Genomic DNA, 21337 nt, shown 5'->3' on the forward strand with positions numbered 1-21337 from the left:
AATAATAATAATTATGGTATTTGTTAAGCATTTACTATGTGCCAGGCACTGCAACAATAATAATAACAGTAATAATAATAATGGTACTTGTTAAACATTTACTCTGTGCCAAGCACTGTTCTTAGTGCCAGGGTAGTTACAAGTTAATCAGCTTGGTTGCTGTACATGTCCCACATGGGGCTCACGCTCTTAATCCCCATTTTCCGGGTGAGGTAACTGAGGCACAGAGAAGTAAAGGCATGAGAGGCATGTGAGGCATGAGAAGCAGCGTGGCTTGGTGGAAAGAGAGCGAGCTTTGGAGTCAGAGGTCTTGGGTTCAAATCCCAGCTCCGCCAATTGTCAGCCATGTGACTTTGGACAAGTCACTTAACTTCTCTGTGCCTCAGTTACCTCATCTGGAAAATGGGGATTAGGACTATGAGCCTCCTGTGGGACAACCTGATCACCTTGTAACCTCCCTAGCGCTTAGAACAGTACTTTGCATGTAGTAAGTGCTTAATAAATGCTATCGTTATTATTATTATTATTATTAAAGTGACTTGTCCAAGGTCACACAGCAGATTAGAACCCATGGCCTATGCTCTATCCACTAGGCCGTGCTACTCACTGGGGTTCAAGTAGATCAGCATCCTGCATACTCACCATAGGGCCAAGCTTCATGACATTAGGATTTTGTGAGTCACAGACCCCAGCTCATTTTTGGGGACCTTCCCCAGCTAGGAAATCCAAATTTCCATAAAGACTGCTGCTACCAGCTAGAGAATTGAAAAAAATTACCCTCATACCAGCACTGAACACATCAGCTCGGTCCGGCTGAACTAGAATAATCCTTGGAATTTGTCTAGCACTCTTTTTTCCCAAAGCAGTTTCACATAAATTATCTCATTTTACCTTTACTATGTCCCCGTGAGGCAGAGAGAGTCAGATGTTGTCATCATCCCCATTTCACAAGTGAGGATATTGAGATAGAGTATACATTGCTAGCTTGATTGAAGCCTTTTTGGTGGCCTTCTGAGTCATATTTATTGAGTGCTTACTGTGTGCAAAGCGCTGTACTGAGCACTTGGGAGAGTGCAATAGTACAGAGTTAGTACCCACAGTCCCTGCCTACACACAACAAGCTTACGGTCTAGAGGGAAATGAAGAAAATATGGATACCCAAATGCAAGACAAAACCAGTATTTCTTTTCTAGAGGGTGTATATTATTTTACTAGAAACTTAAAGTGAGAGATTTATGGAAACATAATTGAAAGCAGCAGATAATGTCTGTATTAGATTCTAAGCTCCTTGTCATCAGGGAGCATGTGCTTAGTTTCTTAGTAATAGAATTTATTAAGTGCTTACTGTGTGCAGAGCACTGTAATAACAATAATAATAATAATGATGGCATTTGTTAAGCACTTACTATGTTCAAAGCACTGTTCTAAGTGCTGGGGAGGATACAAGGTGATCAGATTGCCCCATGTGGGGCTCACCATCTTAATAATGATATTTGCTAAGTGCTTATTATGTGCAAAGCACTGTTCTAAGCGCTGGAGGGATACAAGGTGATCAGGTTGTCCCTCATGGAGCTCACAGTCTTAATTCCCATTTTACAGATGAGGGAACTGAGGCACAGAGAAATTAAGTGACTTGCCCAAGGTCACACAGCTGACAATTGGCGGAGCCGGGATTCGAACCCATGACCTCTGACTCCCAAGATCATGCTCTTTCCATTGAGCCACGCTGCTTCTAAGCACTAGGAAAGTATATAGGTGAGAAGTCCCTCAAGGGTCTCATAATCTCTGAATATAGGTGGGGAAGAATAGAGAAGCAGCGTGGCTCAGTGGGAAGAGCACGGGCTTTGGAGTCAAAGGTCACGGGTTCGAATCCCGGCTCTGCCAATTGTCAGCCGTGTGACTTTGGGCAAGTCACTTCACTTCTCTGGGCCTCAGTTACCTCATCTGTAAAATGGGGATTAAGACTGTGAGCCCCACGTGGGACAACCTGATCCCCTTGCATCCCCCCCCAGCGCTTAGAACAGTGCTTTGCACATAGTAAGCGCTCAATAAATACGAATGAATGAATGAATGAATGGAGGCAGGCACACTGGAAGCAAAGAAACACTAAAATGTTAGTTAAAATGCTGCTGAGAAGCAGTGTGGCCCAGTGGTTAGAGCCCAGGGTCTGGGAGTTAGAAGGTCCTGGCTTCTAATCCCGGCTCCGCCGCTTGTCTGCTGTGTGACCCTGGGCAAGTCACTTCTCTTCTCTGGGCCTCAGTGACTTCATCTGTAAAATGGGAATTAAGACCATGAGCCCCATTTAGTAGGGGGACTGTGACCAACCTGATTGTCTTGTATCAACTCCAGCGCTTAGAACAGTGCCTGGAGCATGGTAAGCACTTAACAAATACCATTAAAAAATGACATAAGGGACAAGGACAGATATGTGACTCAAAAATGGAAAACATCGGTCAGTAGGGAACTGTGGCAAGAGGGGCAAAATTTCTCCTCATGATTCAGAGCATGCTAGGGGCAGGCAGAGAGTTCCTCAGCTTCAGTGGGAGAACCAAGGTTGTGCAGAGCATACAAGGCACACGTTTCACTCAGCTGAAAAATGTTTATTTAGTGTGAAGTGTTGCACTTGGTAGGCACTCCACAAAACCATCATTAACTATATCACTAGTGGTAATGAAAAAAAATGGCATTTTTTAAGTGTATACAATGTGCGGAGCACGGGGTACAAACAAGGTTGCGAGTCAAACATAATCACTGCCCCATACAGTGCTCCCAATCTATCTTTTCCCCCCTTTTATACATAAGGACACTGAGGCCCAGAGAGGTTAAGTGGTTTGCCCAAAGTCACGCAGTAGGTCAGTAGCAGAGCTGGGAATGGAACCCGTTTCTTCTAATTTCTAGGCTCTTGACTTTTCCACGCGGCCCCCAGAAAATCACACGGTCCCACTAAACACTACTACAAGAACAAAAGAACACAAAATATTGTCCGGAAATGTCCAGGCTGGTTTGTCTGTTGCTGTTGTCTCCCAACTAACCGCAACCACCAGTCAGTAAATCAGTGGTTAAGTGTTTACTGTGTACAAAACACTGTCAGCATTTGGGAGATCACATCAGAAGCAAGACCCATGTTCCTTGCCCTCAAGAAACTTACATTGTAAAAGCAGATCAAAACTACAACTGCTGTAATTTGTATTCTCCCGAGCGCTTAGTATAGCATTCTGAACATAGTAAGTGCTCAAAAAAATACCATTGTTTGATTGATTGATTGGTTTGAAGATGCAGATTCAAGTGATCTGAAGTTGGGTTCATTTTGATTTTAAATGGTTCTTCTTTCCTTGTTTCTGTCTTCAAACTCTGAAACAGAACTTCTCATATTCCCTCCTAAACCCTGTCCCTCCATTTTCTCTCCTCCAAGTCTCTCCTTGACCTTCTCCAATTTGGCTTCCATCCCCTTCACTCCACAGAAATTGTCCTTTCTAAGGTCACCGATGATCTCTTTCTTACCAAATCCAATGGCCTCTATTCCCTCCTAATCCACCTCTCCTCTCCAGTGCCTAAGACACTATGGACTTGGATCTATATCCTTTTAAGCCCTTGATATTCACCTCACCCTCAGCCTCACTACACTTATGTACAGATGCATAATTTATTTTAGCATCTCCCCCTCTATCATGTAAGCCTCTGGTGGTCAGAAAACATCATCATCATCATCAATCGTATTTATTGAGCGCTTGCTATGTGCAGAGCACTGTACTAAGCGCTTGGGAAGTACAAATTGGCAACATATAGAGACAGTCCCTACCCAACAGTGGGCTCTGCCAGCTCTATTGTATTGTACTCTCCCAAGCATTTAGTACAGTGCGGAACATTGTACACAGTAAGCACTCAATAAATACCATTGATCGATTGGTCAACCCACTTCTCTGAAATTTCCCATCTCTGTCAGTAATAATAATAATAATAATAATAATAATGTCATTTGTTATGCACTTACTATGTGGTAGGCACTGTAGTAAGCACTGGGATGGATACAAGCAAATCGGGTTGGACATGGTCCCTGTTCCACATGGGGCTCACCATCTCAGTCCCCATTTTACAGATGAGGAAATTGAGGCCCAAAGCTGTGAAGTGATTTGCCCAGACAAAGTTGTGTGACACAAACAACACTCTCAGGCCCGTGCTCTATCTACCTTCACTTCCCCATCCCAGAAGCCCATCACTGGGGTGATACTTTAGACTCCTCGCTGTCTTTAAGTCGGTGGTATTTATTGATCGCTTACCGTGTGCAGAGCACTGGACTCGGAGTTTGGGAAATCCTGGTGAGGGGCGCACCAGGTTGACGACATCAAATTGCAGTGTCCGACACTCTCTGGGTCCCTGCTGGTTCACCTGGACAACTCTCCCCCCCATCCTGGGCAGACATTGACTGCCCGCTAAGGCCCTGGGATCGTGGGATAGATGCCAGGGTAGTGCACTGGGGGAGAGGGGAGAGACTACCCAGTGGTTAGGTGATATGGAAGCGCTGGAGTTGCAGCAGAGGGGAGAGAAGCAGCGTGGCTCAGTGGAAAGAGCATGCGCTGTGGAGTCAGAGGCCATGGGTTCAAATCCCGGCTCCGCCAGTTGTCAGCTGTTTGACTTTGGGCAAGCCGCTTCACTTCTCTGGGCCTCAGTTGCCTCAGCTGTAAAATGGGGATGAAGACTGTGAGCCCCCCCGGGGGACAATCAGATCACCTTGTAACCTCCCCAGCGCTTAGAACCGTGCATTGCACATGGTAAGGGCTTAATAAATGCCATCATTAGATGCAAGATCAATCAGGCAGAGAAGGCCTCCTGGAGGAGATATGACATCAGAAGGACTTGAAAAATGGGGAGAGCAGTCGTCTGCCGGATGTGAAGGGAGAGGGAATTCCAAGCAGGAGGGTTATTATGTAATACATAGCAGGAGGGATATACTTACAACCACCATAATGCTATAATAATACATAATACATATAATACCTAGGTGCCTAGCTCTATACTCTATTACTTCTTCCTCTGGGTTATTTATTTTACCGTCTGTCTTCCCTACTAGACTGAAAACTCCTTGAGAGCAGGGATCATGTCTACCACTTCTAATGTACTCTCCAAGTGCATAATACCATGCTCAGTACACAGTAAACTCTCCATAGATACTCCTGATTGACTGATTTCTCTGTAAGACAGTAGTGGCATCTGTGGGTTTGACATAGGAAAATCTGAGGAATCCCACGGTCAGAGAGTAGGTTAGAAATTGTAATCGTTCAATCAGCTTCCTGTTTACTTTGAAGTCCGATGCCACATTGCCAATACACTCCGACAGTCTGAGCATCTTCAGGGAACCTCTTTTTCAGAGAATTCTGGAAGGAAACTGCCACAGGGTAAAGGCCTGGGTTTAACGTGGGAAAGTCATTATCATCCAAGGTTACCGCCCCTCCATCTCTAGCTTCCAAATTGATAATGGAAACCAGTTCTACTTACAGCATCATCATTCTTATGATTGTCCGAGTTAATGGTCAGTAATTGAGTGTCCCTTGTGGGCATAGCAACAGGTTAGTTACTTGCTTAAAGTGCTTTATTAAAGGAACTGAAAATGAGTGCTTCCTACTATACTGGAGGCTATGTGGTGTAGTGGAAAGGGCATGGGAGTCAGAGGATCTGGGTTCTAATCCCAGCTCTGCCACTTGCTAGGGGTTAATAATAATAATAATAATAATGGCATTTATTAAGCGCTTACTATGTGCAAAGCACTGTTATAAGCGCTGGGGAGGTTACAAGGCAATCAGGTTGTCCCACAGGGGCCTCACAGTCTTCATCCCCATTGTGCAGATGAGGGAACTGAGGCACAGAGAAGTTAAGTGACTTGCCCAAAGTCACACAGCTGACAGTTGGCAGAGCTAGGATTCGAACCCATGACCTCTGACTCCAAAGCCCGTGCTCTTTCCACTGAGCCACGCTGGTTCTACCACGCTGTTTAGACTTATACCGAGTCACCCTGCTTTTTCTCCCCAGGTCTCACATAGCTACTAAGTCAGAATTGACTGTGGTTGTCGGAGCCAACTGGTTGGCATCATCTCGTATTTTTGGAAAATGGTATTACTGCCACATTGATCATTTACACATTATGAGCTCAAAATAGTCAATAGTTTAGAGTGTTGAAAGGCAATGGCGGTGCCTAAGTGGGAGGACTCCTTGTCCAAGGGTAAAAGATTAAACTGATGTATTATTTTAGAGATTTTGAGTGCCAGTTCTGGCTTATGGGCAGAAAACATGTCTACCAACTCTGTTATATTGTACTATCCCAATCAGTGCAGTAAGTGCTCAATAAATATGATGGATTGATTCCAGTGTCACCTGGAGTTTAAATCAGTATTTTCCACTGAGTTATCATTGCCTGCCTTGCCACCTCTATGAAGAACAAAGCATAATATGACGATGATAGTGACGGTAGATTTTATTAAACACTTCCTTTCAGCCAAGTACTGTGCTAAGCGCTAGGATAGATGCAGTGTAAAATAATCAAATTGGGCATAGTTCCTCTTCGACACAGAGCTCGCAGACTGAGAGTTAGAGAGAGCAAGAATCTCAGCCCCATTTTTCAGGTGAGGAAACAGTCTTTCAACAAGGTAAAATCACTTGCCTGTGGCCACACAACAAACCAGTAGCAAAGCTGGAATTGGAATTCAGGTCTCCTGACTTCTAGTCCCATGGTCTTTCCATGGTTGGTCCCGTAGCCTCCCCAAATAAAATAATTACTAGTGAAATTTTTTTGTTGCCAACTTCCTCCACTTACAGAAATGTTTGTCTCTGATATTGACAATGAAGGGTCTCTTAAGGAAAGGTAAGTGGACGCATTCCTGCTTTGCCTCTTTGAAGAAGCTCATTGTAAGAAGAGGACCAAGACACTCAATGTTTTCTTCAGTTGAGAAAACACCTTTCACTCCCTTTCCAAAGCGCCGAAGCATCGGTCACGGGCCTGGGCACGTAGACGCCCATCCTGAACACCGTGTCCTCATCCAACCTGCTCCGTATCTTCCCGTTGATCTGTATTCATTTGGTGTTCCTTTCAGGCATATTTGAAAGCCTCGATCCTGGTCCGAGATTTTACTACAGCAGCTGCTCTTGTGTTCCTGATGGATCGATTCTTATATTGGGTGGATGCCTCCGGCAAACTCCTTCAAGTCGCCAAAGGTCTACATCGCCTGCAGCCCGTAATCCCCATTGCACCCCAAGTGGTTATTCGCCAAGCCCGTATCTCCGTCAACTCAGGTGACAACTCTTTCTCTCTCCTTTCTCTCTCTCTCTCCTCTCTATAGCTCCTCTTTCCTCTTTATCGCTTCTCTCTCTCTCTCTCTCTGTCTCCCCCCGTCTCTCTCCCTCTCCCCACCCGTCTCTTTCCCTCTCTTTCTCCAAACCCACTCCCGCCTCCTTAGCTCCGCTTCGTTGGGAACTCATTGACTTCTAGGAAGACACTCGTTCTGATCTGGAGGATGGGATTTGAAAGATCCCAGAGTGCCATCTTTTCAACCCTCTATCCCACCTCCCCACCCCCAACCTTCTCAGCCGCCCACCCGCTCCTTGTCAGCACAAAGGGGCTGGCATAAAGGGTTTCAGAGCAAGGAGCGGTAGAGGAAATTGTGAAAGGGTGTGGAAAATACTAATTGGAGCTTTTGTCCCCTAACAAATCTGCCCTGCTGGTTTCAAACAGGGGTATCTGAATTGCTATACTTCTGACTAAGAGCCTCTAAAAAGCAGATTAGAATTCTAGCATTTTCTCTTAGCTCTCCCTGTCTCTCATCTGTAGGGCCACTTGACTGTTCACACAATGCAGCTGACAAATCTACTGAAATACTTTGATTTTTTTTTCCTCCCACTTGCAGAGTCCATCCAGTACCTGAATAGCTTTCAGAGTATCATTTCTTTCTGACGCCCCTTGAGCCAAACCAAAGCCCACTCTGGCTGTTTGTTTATTTTTTTTTAAGTGCAACCTCCAGAAAACTTGAAATGATCGAAATGTTTCGTGGTGCTGAACCCAGTTCGCTGTCATTGTCGAGGGAGAATGGGCCACCTTCGGTCCGGACACGGATGCCAGCACATCCTTAAATGCCTGTCCATAATGTGGCTTCTGCATGCGTGATTTCTTGGTCCAGGGCTTAATGCTGGTTGGCAGGCACTCATTCTGATGATTCTGCCACCAGCAAGGCTGTCTCTCCTCCACTTCTCTTCCTACATCTGCACGGTCTGAAAAAAACAGGTTTGGGAGGGCAGAACCGACAGCAGTTTAGGCAGCTGCTGTCCGGGAAAAAGCAGGCACGTGCTTCCTTCAAATGGTGAATAAAAGAGGAGGCAGAAGTAGGTTGCTTCCCCTCTGGTGGTCCTGGGGGGTGAATGGTTGAAGACAGAAGAGGGGGTCCCTCTTGAAAACCAAGAGCCCTTGGATCTGAAAGTGCCCAAGTTTGACTTGGGGATGAGTGTTTTGAAAAATGATAATAATAGTTGTGGTACTCGGGGCTTTTAAAATGGTATTCGTTAAGTTCTTCCTATGTGCCAGGCACCGTACTATGCCCTGGGGTAGGTACAAGCTAATGAGGTTGGACACGCTCCATCCTTCACAAGGGACTCACAGTCTTAATCCTCATTTTACAGATGAGGGAACTGAGGCACAGAGAAGTGAAGTGACTTGCCTAAGGTCACACAGCAGACAAGTGGAAGAGCGGCATTAGAACCCAGGACTTTCTGACTCCTAGACCTGTGCTCTATCCACTAGGCCAAACTGCTTCTCATTGTTTTAATGCTCTTGCACTTAAGCACATGCAATGTGCCAAGCACTGTATATATGTATATACATATATATATATATATAGGTATATATGTTTGTACATATTTATTACTCTATTTTACTTGTACGTATTTATTCTATTTATTTTATTTTGTTAAAATGTTTTGTTGTCTGGCTCCCCCTTCTAGACTGTGAGCCCGCTGTTGGGTAGGGACTGTCTCTACATGTTGCCGACTTGTACTTCCCAAGCACTTAGTACATTGCTCTGCACACAGTAAGCGCTCAATAAATATGATTGAATGAATGAATGAAAGCACTGGGATAAGTGCATGGACAGATACAATACAACCAGATAGGACATAGTCCCCGTACCACAGTCTAATGAGGAAAGAGAACAGGATTTCATCCCCATTTTGCAGATGAGGAAACTGAGGCAAAGAGAAGTTTAGTGGCTTGTCCAAACCAGAATTAGAATCAAAGCATCTGGACTCCCAGACATATTCTCTTGCTACTAGACCACTCTGCTTCCTCCAAAATGTTAGATCGTAAGCTCTTTGTGGGCAGTGAATGTGTCTCTTCTTTTTTTGGTACTTCTCAAATACATAGAACAGTGCATTACACCACATGGGTTTAATAAGGTTGAATCTTTCGAGCAACCTCAGTAGAGAAGTCATTTGCAGAAGAGTTGCTTACCTTCCCTCCCAAACCCTGCCCTCTCCCTGACTTTCCCATCACTGTAGACAGCAGTACCATCCTTCCCGTCTCACAAGCCCGCAACCTTGGTGTCATCCTCAACTCCGCTCTCTCGTTCACACCTCACATCCAATCCGTCACCAAAACCTGCTGTTCTCACCTCCACAACATCGCCAAGATCCGCCCTTTCCTCTCCATTCAAACCGCTACCCTGCTGGTTCAATCTCTCATCCTATCCAGACTGGATTACTGCATCAGCCTCCTCTCTGATCTCCCATCCTCCTGTCTCTCCCCACTTCAGTCTATACTTCATGCCGCTGCCCAGATCATCTTTGTGCAGAAACGCTCTGGGCACGTTACTTCCCTCCTCAAAAATCTCCAGTGGCTACCAGTCATTCTATGCATCAGGCAAAAACTCCTCACTCTCGGCTTCAAGGCTTTCTATCACTTCGCCCCCTCCTACCTCACCTCCCTTCTCTCCTTCTCCAGCCCAGCCTGCACCCTCCATTCCTCTGCCACTAACCTCCTCATTGGACCTCGTTCTCACCCGTCCCGCCATTGACCCCTGGGGCACGTCCTTCCCCTGGCCTGGAATGCCCTCCCTCCACACATCCGCCAAAATAGCTCTCTTCCTCCCTTCAAAGCCCTACTGAGAGCTCACCTCCTCCAGGAGGCCTTCCCAGACTGAGCCCCTTTTTCCTCTCCTCCTCCCCATCCTCCTCCCCATCCTCCCTGCCCTAACTCCTTCCCCTCCCCACAGCACTTGTATACTTTTGTACAGATGTATTACTCTATTAATTTTACTTGTACATATTTACTATTCTATTTATTTTGTTAATGATGTGCATGGAGCTTTAATTCTATTTGTTCTGACGATTTTGACACCTGTCTACCTGTTTTGTTCTGTTGTCTGCCTCCCCCTTCTAGACTGTGAGCCTGTTGTTGGGTAGGAACCATCTCTATATGTTGCCGACTTGTGCTTCCCAAGCACTTAGTACAGTGCTCTGCACGCAGTAAGCGCTCAATAAATACGATTGAATGAATGAATAATTCACCATAAAGGTTACTGGTTATGAGAAATTATCAGCTTTAGGAGCTGGGTGGGCTCACTCCTTAAGCAAGGCTGGATTAATGCAGGGACTTTATGGGGGCTCAATCACTCCCCCACAGAGACACGTGACTTGAATTGCCACGAACTGGGATATTATGAAGGTGGTACCTGAAATAGGTTTTCCAAAGATGGCCATCACACATGCAGCGGTGTTGATCTGCAGTCCCTCCAACCAACCTCCCTTGCCCCTCCTCCCCTGATGCTGCACATGCACCGTGGTGACCATTTTAAATGTCTGTGCTCTGTGAAGGAGAAGCAGGCCGATGGGGAGGTAGTATGGGGGGGGCTTCCCCCTCAGTGCTCAACTCCGGCCCCCAGATACTGCCCTGGAGTGGCCCTGGCGCTGCACCCCTACATTCTCCCAACTGAACAAAGCATCCCAGCATGGCCACCTCTTAGAGGGAACACTTTCCTTTTTAGTGGATCAGCCTCACCTTGAGGCAGGCAGGGGATGGGCAGCCTGATGATGATGATGATGATGATGGTATTTGTTAAGCGCTTACTATGTGCAAAGCACTGAGGGGCCTATATGGCCCAGAGCAGCAGATGAGTTATGGCAGTTGTATCTTCATCTCACCTCCTCATTCCAGATCTTGGTAAAATCTGTCAGCAGATCCTTGACTAGTGGTCTAGGCTTTCCTCATTTATTCTCTCTCTCTCCTCTCTCTCTTCTCCCTCTTCTCTCTCTCCTTCCCCATCAGGGCCACTCCTCTCCCCTCGCAGGCCCCAGAGAGCAGCAGACAGACCTCTCTCCACCTGAGAAGGGTCACTCCAATGAGAGTGGAGGCAGGGAATAATGATAATAATAATTGTGGTACTCATTAAGTGCTTACTATGTGCCAGGCACTGTACTAGGCACTTGTGGGGGAGGCCCACAAGAAAGATCCACAGGAGGCTTAATCCTGTAATGCCTTCCGGACCATGTGGCCATTTCTTTTCTTCTCTGAGCACCTGTGAGGGAAGGTCCAGGAACCCAGGTTGAGAAATCAGCACCTCCCTCTTTTGAGGGTTAAACCAATCTAAGGACCCCCTTCTTGTTCTGGTGCGTTCTTCAGGGGAGTTCTGATGTTTTGAGAGATTGAAGAAAAGAAAAAAAATGACCTCACTATAAACTCCCCTCATAAAGACTGATCTTCCATTAAAGTTGAGCGCCTCTGAGAAAGCTGCTCAAACAGGAGAAATTTGCAAGAGGTTTTGGATCGTTTTCACATTCCTTCGTTCCGCAAAGGCGCTAGATCTGAGTTTCAGTTACTCGCACCTTATTCTTCTGCAGTAGCCAAAACTCCTTTTTTACAGTCCTGTTACCTTTCTCAGAAGCAGCGTGGCTCAGGGGAAAGAGCTCAGGCTTGGGAGTCAGAGGTTCAAATCCCAGCTCCGCCACTTGCCAGCTGGGCAAGTCACTTCACTTCTCTGTGCCTCAGTTGCCTCATCTGTAAAATGGGGATTAAGATTGTGAGCCCCACATGGGACAACCTGATCACCTTGTATCCTCCCCAGTGCTTAGAACAGTGCTTTGCACATAGTAAGTGCTTAACAAATACCAAAATTACTATTAAAATTATTATTTCTCACTAGTGCAATTGGACAGACTTGACCCGTAGAAATGCGGGGAGACATTTAGAGTCTATTCTATGGCAGAGGTAATTGAGGACTAAATCAAATTTACATGTGAGTTCTGCAGTATCTGATTCTCAAGGTTTCCTTTCTGAAATTTGTTTTAAACAACTGGGAAAGAACCATCTGCCATTGTAGTATCTATTTTTCTCCATTGGCACACTAAAATGACATTTCTCAAAGAATAATGTAGGTAATTAATAAGCACTTGCTACATGCTAAACCTGCGCTAAATGCTGGGATAAATATAGGATTATTAGCTCAGAACTCTGTGTCCAACATTGGGCTGACATATTTGCTGCACTTCCTAGCCCAACTGACTTCAAAGGCAGAGAAACCATACGAAGGTTTTTTTTGAAACGCGTTTGAAATGGCATCCCTTCCTTGTGGAGGAAAAAAAGACACCTCTTTACACTCTGCTTGCTTTTGAGCAAAAAAATCTTAACTACAAGATTCAGAGACTGCAGTTATATATGAAAGAAGGAAAGATTCTGAAAGATACCAAATTGTATTAGAATTTGAGTCATTTGAATACATATTGTATTTGGTGCTAGTGTTCGAAACTTGTATTAAAATTAGAATTTTGTATTATTACTTAATGTTAAGAGTGTTTAGGCCTAAATTTACAAGGTCACATTATTTCCATCAATTTAATCGTGTTGGTTTGTTTCTTTTCAGGGAAACTTTTGAAAGCTGAATACATCCTAAGCAGCCTTATAAGCAACAATGGAGCTACAGGTAAAGAATGTTTATGCATGATTGTTTATCATGTTTATCCATGATTTGTGTGCTCAGCCAAGAACAATTGTTCATTCTGGGATAACATAATTTTAGGACAGACCCTTTGTGTGCACATCTCCCCCTCTAGACTGTAAGCTCATTGTAAGCAGGCAATGTGTCTACCAACTCCATTATATTGTACTCTCCCAAGCGCTTAGTATAGTGCTCTGCACACAGTAAGTGCTCAGTAAATACCATTAATGAAGATGATAAGGCCATGCAGTCTGGCATCCCTCCCACCTCTGACCCTTGCCTAGGGTAGAGCAATAAGACGCACAGAAGAAGCATAAGGGCTTCTGAGAGAAGTGGAAGAAGTAATTTCTGAGCAAAGGCTGAAAGCTTCTGTTTAAGAGGTGAACTCCCCACTGCCCCATTTAATCCGTCAATCAGTTTATTGTATTTACTGAGTGCATAGTGTGTGAAAAGCACTGTACTGAGTTCCCCAATTTCCCCTAAAACTCTTCATCTCCTGGCAGAAAAACAGCCACCACAAAAGACAACCCTCTCTGCAGTCTGACCTGTGAGATTCTGGGCAGAACTAGAAATAAGTTCACCTGATTTGGAATATGCCTGCCATTGCCTCTCTAGACGACATTGCCAAATTACTAATTCTCTCGGGGAATAAGGTTTCTTCTACTGTACAGTGGGTGCCTAAATTCCCCATCTCCATCGCTTGTGATCATTAGCAACGGTGAACCTAGATCAAATTGAAAGGTGATCAGAAATGACTAGGAAATAGTCACAGAAAAGTAAGTTCCCAAAGAGCTCTGGACAATTCATTAAGATTGGAATAGAGTACTGGTTTTTGTTTTTTATAAAAAAAATTGTGATACTGGAATGTAGGGCTAGAGATGTATTTGTAGTTTGGTTATTGATCTTGACTTCCCGTGAAATGAAAAACCACATGAAAACATTTTTATCATTGGATCTAATTGCGTGAAAAGGATTCCTGAGAAAGAGGGATTAGTAATGGCTGAAGCACGAAATAGAGTCTTAGGTGCCTGTATGTTAACTTTCTGTGACTTTCATTAAGCTGTGTGACATCTATGTCACAGTTATGTCTACATACCTCCCCCCACAACACACACCATAAAAAAAGAATACTCTCTAACCTCACAGACCTGTTTGAGAAGAATAACTAATTCAACTTTAAAGTATGAGTGTACGTATTTACTATTCTATTTATTTTGTTAACGATGTGCATATAGCTACAATTCTATTTGTTCTGACAATTTTGACACCTGTCTATATGTTTTGTTTTGTTGTCTGTCTCCCCCTTATAGACTGTGAGCCTGTTGTAGGGTAGGAACCGTCTCTATATGTTACCGACTTGTACTTCCCAAGCTCTTAGTACAGTGCTCTGCACACAGTAAGCGCTCAATAAATATGAATGAATGAATGAATATATAAAGTATATGTGCCTGACCAAAGGTCACATTTCCTCCAAGAGGCCTTCCCCGATTAAGCTTTCTTTTCCCCGTCTTCTTCTGCCTTCTGCATCATTTATGCACTTGGATCTGTGACCTTTGGGTATTTGATATTCATCCCACCCTCAACCTCATAGCACTTATGTACATATCTTTGTTATGTACTATACATTACTTATTTATATTAATGTCTGTCTCTCCCTCTAGACCGTAAGCTCGTTATGGGAGGGAATGTCTGCTAACTCTATTGCATTATACTCTCCCAAGTGCTTAGTACAGTGCCCTGCACTATTAAGCGCTCAATCAGTACCATTCACTGATTGATTGCTAAATTGTTATATTACAAGGTAACTTTTAGCTGTCCGGAGTTTGAAAAGTGTTTCTGGGTTTTGTTTCTGTTTTCGCAGGCACCTGGCTTTACAGTAATGACAGTGACAAAGTCCTTGTGCAGTCGGTGTGCATACAGATCAGAGGACAGATTCTCCAGAAGCTGGGTAAAGCCTTTCATTGCTCCTTGCTGACTTGTGAAGCCTAATTTGCAATATTTTAGTAAATTGAGTAGCAGCCTGGGGTGGCCAGGAATTCATTTAACCTCTCCCTCCCAAACCCCGATTTTCTCATCTGTAAAGTGAAAGCGATGGCATTTAAACTCCCTCAGAGAGGTTGTAAAGGTAAACAAAAGAAAGACCCTAAAGCATTCAGGCACTATTCAGACTTACAACACATTGGTTCCTGAAAACTGCACTATCTGTCAACATGTTGAAGGTCAGAACCAATTTTTTTATAAGAACCATGAGAGTGTTCATTCCTGAACCAAGATTGGATTCCCTTTTTTTTCCAAAATTACCCAAACCTGCACAGGCAGTCAACATAGGTGACTAACATAGCTACATTATTGTATTTATATGGAGTCGCAGAGGTTCCATAATAGGAAAGCCGAGTTTTACTTCAATATAAGTAAAATGGACGTATCGACTCTCCCTACCCACCCCGCAACTTCCCCAGCTGCTATCCTCCATACTCATTAGACTTTCCCACCCATTACCCACCCCATCGTGGCTTTAAAAATGGTTCCCCCACAGCTCCCAGCCAAGAGGCTAATGCCCCGTGGTTGAAATCGATGTGTTCTTAAGCTGAAAGAGAGTATAAATTTAGAAGTGTTATGTCATTCATCTTGAAAGTCTTAAGTCATGGGCTTCCTCACTGATACCTGTTGACTAAGTGAGAAAGAAGTGGGGAATGTATAATTTGTGTCACACTATTTTTCTAAGCAGATATCATGTCAACAGCCCAAGAATCCCATTGCTTGCTTTTTCCCTCACAGTGGGGCTTGCTCTTACAATGCTGGCCCTACTCTCTGAACAGTTTCAGCTCATCTCTCATTTCTCTGAACAGTTTCTGATGAGCTAAAGGGACTCACTTGTTTGCTTCACCATAGATGCTTTTTTCCACAGGAGTCTGTTAGAGATCCTTCAGATGACCAGAAAAACAATGTCTCTCATCTGAAAACCCCATTTTTCACTGCAGACGCAGATCCATGCCCTCCCCACCCCCCTACACAGTTCCACAGTCCCTGGAGGGGGGCACTAAGAACAGGGGCAGGATTAGCTTCAAATTGTTACTTAACCTCTGCGCCACATCAGCTAAAGCCTAAATTTTGGCTCAGGGGCTACAGAACAGCTTGAAAATCCAGGCTTTTCAGGGCTAATCCTGCCTCTGGGTTTTTAATCTGTTGATGTACTTAGCATCTGAGCCCCATGGGTCTAAGGCCATGCCTGGGACTTCCCAGCCTATCCCAGCCACTTCTACTACCCCGGCCTTGGAAAATCTCCAGGGAAATCTCCCACTCCCACCAGGAAGTCCCTCCTCATCTCTTCATCTTCTTGGCTCAGCCACCCAAACAACAGAAGACCAAGGAATCATTTCCCCCACTCCACTAGGCCAAAATTCCATGTGAGAAAAAGAGTGAAGCAGAGTTGGATCAGAGGTTCTGTCTATTTGATGCATAAATGCTTGAGGATGCAGCAGTAGACTATTATTATTGCATTTGTTAAGTGCTTACTATGTGTCAAGACTCTTCTAAGCACTGGGGTACGTAGAAGTTAATCAAGTTGGACTCAGTCCCTGTTCCACATGGGGCTCATAGTCCAAGTATTATTATTATTATTTTTATTGAACTTGTTGAGAGCTTATTAGATGCCAAACACTGTTCTAAGCACTGGGATAGATACAAGTTAATCAGGTTGGACACAGTCCCTATCCCACATGGGGCTTACATTCTTAATCCCCATTTTACAGATGAGTTAACTGAGGCCCCGAGAAGTTATGCCCAGGGTCACACAGCTGACCTAAGGTGGAGCCAGGATTAGAACCCAGGTCCTTCTGACTCCCAAGCCCATGCTCTATCCACTAGGCCAAGCCGCTTGTTCAAGTAGGAGGGAAGGCTATATTTCCAGTCCTTCAGCAAACTCTTCCAGTTCAACACCACTATTGGGTAGGGACTGTCTCTATATGTTGCCAAATTGTACTTCCCAAGTGCTTAGTACAGTGCTCTGCACACAGTAAGCGCTCAGTAAATACAACTGACGAAGCAATGAGTACCGCTCAGAGTCCTTCAGTCAGGTATTCAGAAGCTGCTACACATCGATGACTTCCCATGGAGGTGCATACACACAAGCTATTCAGATGATGAGCAGCTATGAAGAATCAGCACAGAGAAAACTGCCGTGCCACTTTTCACCAAGGCAATCGCATGAATTCCCAGAGTTCTTCCGGGTGACTCGGAGCTGAAATCCGTCATGGAAATCTGCTCACTGGGTAGCAAGGTCCAGCGTTGACTTTGATGGTCAAAGAAGTAGAGGAATGAAACAGGGCCAGTGTGCCCTTTGGAAGACGGAAAGGGTTTGAGGCCAATATGGCATCGAGTTTCCTACTGAACTGAAGGCCCACAGAAAGCAGCGTGGAAGCAGCGTGGCTTAGTGGAAAGGGCACGGGCTGGGGATTCAGAAGTCAGAAGGCATGGGTTCTAATCCCCGCTCTGCCACTTATCTGCTGTGACCTTGGGCAAGCCACTTAACTTCTCTGTGCCTCAGTTACCTCATCTATAAAATGGGGATTAAAACTGTGAGCCCCATGTGGGACAATCTGATTACCTCTATCGACCCCAGCACTTAGTACAATCCTTGGCACATAGTAAGAACTTAACAAGTACCATTATTATTATTATTATTATTATTAGAAAGCGGTAATATGACCCAACCTGTTCTGCAATGCAGGGAAGACTTGGCCTCTCCATAGATGTCTTCGTGAGAATCTTGAGTGATTTCATACAGGTCACTGAGGAGTCATCATTAAATCAAATGGCAATAGAAGCAGCATGGCCTAGTAGAAAGAGCACAGGCTTTGGAGTTAAAAGACCTGGGTTCTAATCCCAGCTCTGCCGCTTGTCTGCTGTATGACCTTAGGCAAGTCACTTAACTTCTCTGCGCCTCGGTCCCTTATCTGCAAAAATGAGGATTCTATACCTGTCCTCCCTCCTACATAGGCTATGAGCCTTTGTGTGGGACCTGATTATTTATTTATTTTATTTGTACATATCTATTCTATTTATTTTATTTTGTTAGTATGTTTGGTTTTGTTCTCTGTCTCCCCCTTTTAGACTGTGAGCCCACTGTTGGGTAGGGACTGTCTCTATATGTTGCCAATTTGTACTTCCCAAGCACTTAGTACAGTGCTCTGCACATAGTAAGCGCTCAATAAATACGATTGATGATGATGGTGATGATGATGATCATCTTGGATCTAACCCGGCACTTAGTACAGTGCTTGACATATAGTAAGCGCTTAACAAATACCACAGTTATCATTAAAAGCAGAATCACCCATTCCTTTCATTAATCGGTCTGTCAGCACTGAAGCAATAGGGCTCAATCCCCTCAGCACTCATGTAGGTATGCACGCTCAATTTATTTGTCTTGGTAATGTTGTAAATGCTCTTGAATGTGTTTCCTCTTTTAGAGTATAAGATCCTTGTGGGTAGGGAGTATGTCACTTCATTATTCTGGACTTCCAAAGACAGTGTACTGCACCATATAGGTGTTCGAATGCTACTGCTTCTACTACTACTAGCCCAATGTCAGATTACATGGCAGAGCTGAGTCTCTCAAAGACTACGTTACTCTTTAGACACCTTCAAAGTGGCATAAACTTCTTTAGGTCTTTAGGGTAACCTATAATATGTTCCTCCTACAGTGTAAGCACAGAGACCTTGATCAATTAATCACGTTTGTTGAGCGCTTACTGTGTACAAAGCACCATACTAAGCATTCATTCATTCATTCAATCATATTTATTGAGCGCTTACTGTGGGCAGAGCACTGTACTCAACGCTTGGGAAGTACAAATCGGTAACATATAGTGACGGTCCCTAGTTGGTAGACATGACCCAGGCCCACAAGGAGCTTGCAGTATAGACAGGAGAACAGACATTAAAATGAATTACAGGTATGTACATAAGTGGGGCTGAGAGAGGGCTGAATAAAGGATACAAATCCAAATACAAGGGCGATGCTGAAGGGAAGAGGGAGTAGGGGAAATGAGAGCTTAGGGAAGGCCTCTTGGAGGAGTTGTGATTATAATAAAGCTTTAATAAGGCTAACGAACTGAAAGAATTTATTCGACTTCTAAAAGCGTTCACTTTACAACCAAAAAGTTGCAGAAAACATCTGTCTTATTATGCTATTCACCATTTCCCTGTGATTTTGAGAGGGAACAAATTAGGAAAAATTGCGAATCTGGTTTAAATGTCTCCTCCTGCAGGAGAAAGCAACCTTTCTGTCACTTTCTAGGGGTATTCTCAGCATGCCTAGTGATTACTGTTTCACTTTTCTGTTTCAGGAATGTGGTATGAGGCTGCGGAGTTGATTTGGGCCTCAATAGTGGGGTATTTGGAACTTCCTCAGCCAGATAAAAAGGTTGATTTTTTTTCCCTTCCAAATATGCCTTTGTCTAAGAATGACTATGAAATTAATCAATTGATCCTATCTGTTGAGCGATTGTGTGCAGAGCACTGTACTAAGCACTTGGGAGAGTAGAGCACAACAATATAACAGACTCCCTGCCCACAATGAGCTAAATTAACAGTGTTTGCCAATACAATTATTTCACCTTTTATTATTCCCTTGCCCAAGTCACATTAGTTATAATAGGGCTCCTTGCTTGCTCTCATGTTTTAGACCCTTGTGTAATTTTTCTATGTATTCTTGACCCTCTGTAGATTCATATATGCTTTTCCTCGATGCTGTAAGTTAGTTAATAGGTGCAAAACCTTAGTTTAAAAGGCATTCAGACTGAAGTGGTGATGGTCTGGTGACAGAAATTTTTTTGATCAAGCCGGAGATCAAGGGAAGTATTCAACCCAAAGATCCACCCAGTTTATGTTTCTGTTTTTCTTACAGGGAATTTCCACTTCGCTGGGCATCTTGGCAGATATCTTTGTTTCGATGAGCAAGAAGGATTATGAAAGGTTCAAAAACAACTCTCAAATTGACCTGGTAAAATCCTTGACTCGGACTCGTCATTATAATCAGCATTTCCTAAGTCTCCATATGTGCTAACAATAATAATAATGGTGGAATTTGTTAAGCACTTACTAGGTGCCAAGCACTTTACTAAGCACTGGTGTAGGTACAAGAGCATCAGGTTGAACACAGTCCCTGATCCACATGGGGCTCACGGTCTAAGTAGGAGGGAGAACAGGTATCTAATCCCCATTTCACAGGTGCAGAAACTGAGGTACTGAGAAGTTGGGTGACTCGTCCATGGTCACAAAGCAGGCAGGTGGCAACACCAGGATTAGAACCCAGGTCCTCTGACTCCTGTGCCTGAGCTCTTTCCACTAGCTCACGCTGCTTCCCAACTGCACAGGCTTTGGAGTCAAAGGTCATGGGTTCAAATCCCGGCTCCACCAATTGTCAGCTGTGTGACTTTGGGCAAGTCACTTCACTTCTCTGGGCCTCAGTTACCTTATCTGTAAAAATGGGGATGAAGACTGTGAGCCCCCCGTGGGACAACCTGATCACCTTGTAACCTCCCCAGCGCTTAAAGCAGTGCTTTGCACATAGTAAGCACTTAATAAATGCCATTATTAAAAAAAAACTGCAACCACACCCCACTATACTGGATCCTGAGGGAAATTAAAAGAAAAGAGTCAGGCTCAGCTCTTCCCTCAGAGAATTTATAGCCTATCTACTTGCTTGCTTGCACCTATTACCCCAGTGGGAACATGATCGGTAGGGAGAGAAACTGCCAAGACTGCTGGGCAAGGAGCCCTTAACAATAACCATAATTATTATTGGTAGTTGTTGTAGTAGGTGGCTGAGCCAAGATTAGAACCCAGGTCCTGGGCCATGCTGGGAAAAGAATGAAAATCAATTCCCTCTCTCATTAGCTGGCCAAGGACAGGTAGCACCAACATCCTTCAAACAGGCAAAAATCCATGATTTCTTTTCTTCACATGCTGTTGGTTTTGCTTCAGTCAGATGCAGCCAAATTCATTTCTCCCGTTTTCTTCCAGAATCTCCTCAAAGAGTTTGACCACCGGTTGCTGTCGGCAGCAGAAGCCTGCAAATTGGCAGCCGTTTTTAGCCAATACACCCCCCTTTTCGTGCTGACGGCTGTGGTGAGTGCGAGATGACACTATACACTCCTTCTTCCCTCCAAGCTGCTGAAAGGGCTCTTACCAGACTTAACCCAGTCGGGGAAGAAATCAACCCAGTTTAAGCGAGGCTTCGTGCCACATCATTGCCAGTATCAGAATGGAGATCATTCATGTCTGAGCAAGGCTTTAGAACTTCTTATTCAGTTGTATTTATTAAGCACTGCCTGTGTGCAGAGCACTGTACTAAGCAGGTGGGAAATCAT

At 44.4% G+C, this 21337-nt stretch overlaps 1 protein-coding gene across 1 annotated transcript in view; it reads left to right on the top strand.

Moving 5' to 3' along the window:
• The window catches only part of ALPK1 (alpha kinase 1), a 115501-nt gene that overhangs the window by 85600 nt on the left and 8564 nt on the right, over positions 1–21337 (top strand). Inside the window, exons 4-9 of the mRNA XM_038754910.1 lie at positions 7083–7281; positions 12888–12947; positions 14824–14910; positions 19313–19389; positions 19873–19968; positions 20991–21095. Of these exons, the coding sequence (XP_038610838.1) occupies positions 7083–7281; positions 12888–12947; positions 14824–14910; positions 19313–19389; positions 19873–19968; positions 20991–21095 (624 nt within the window). The remainder of the gene's footprint in view (positions 1–7082; positions 7282–12887; positions 12948–14823; positions 14911–19312; positions 19390–19872; positions 19969–20990; positions 21096–21337) is intronic.

Source organism: Tachyglossus aculeatus, chromosome 12 (assembly GCF_015852505.1).
Source record: "Tachyglossus aculeatus isolate mTacAcu1 chromosome 12, mTacAcu1.pri, whole genome shotgun sequence".
In the NCBI taxonomy this organism is placed as follows: domain Eukaryota; kingdom Metazoa; phylum Chordata; class Mammalia; order Monotremata; family Tachyglossidae; genus Tachyglossus; species Tachyglossus aculeatus.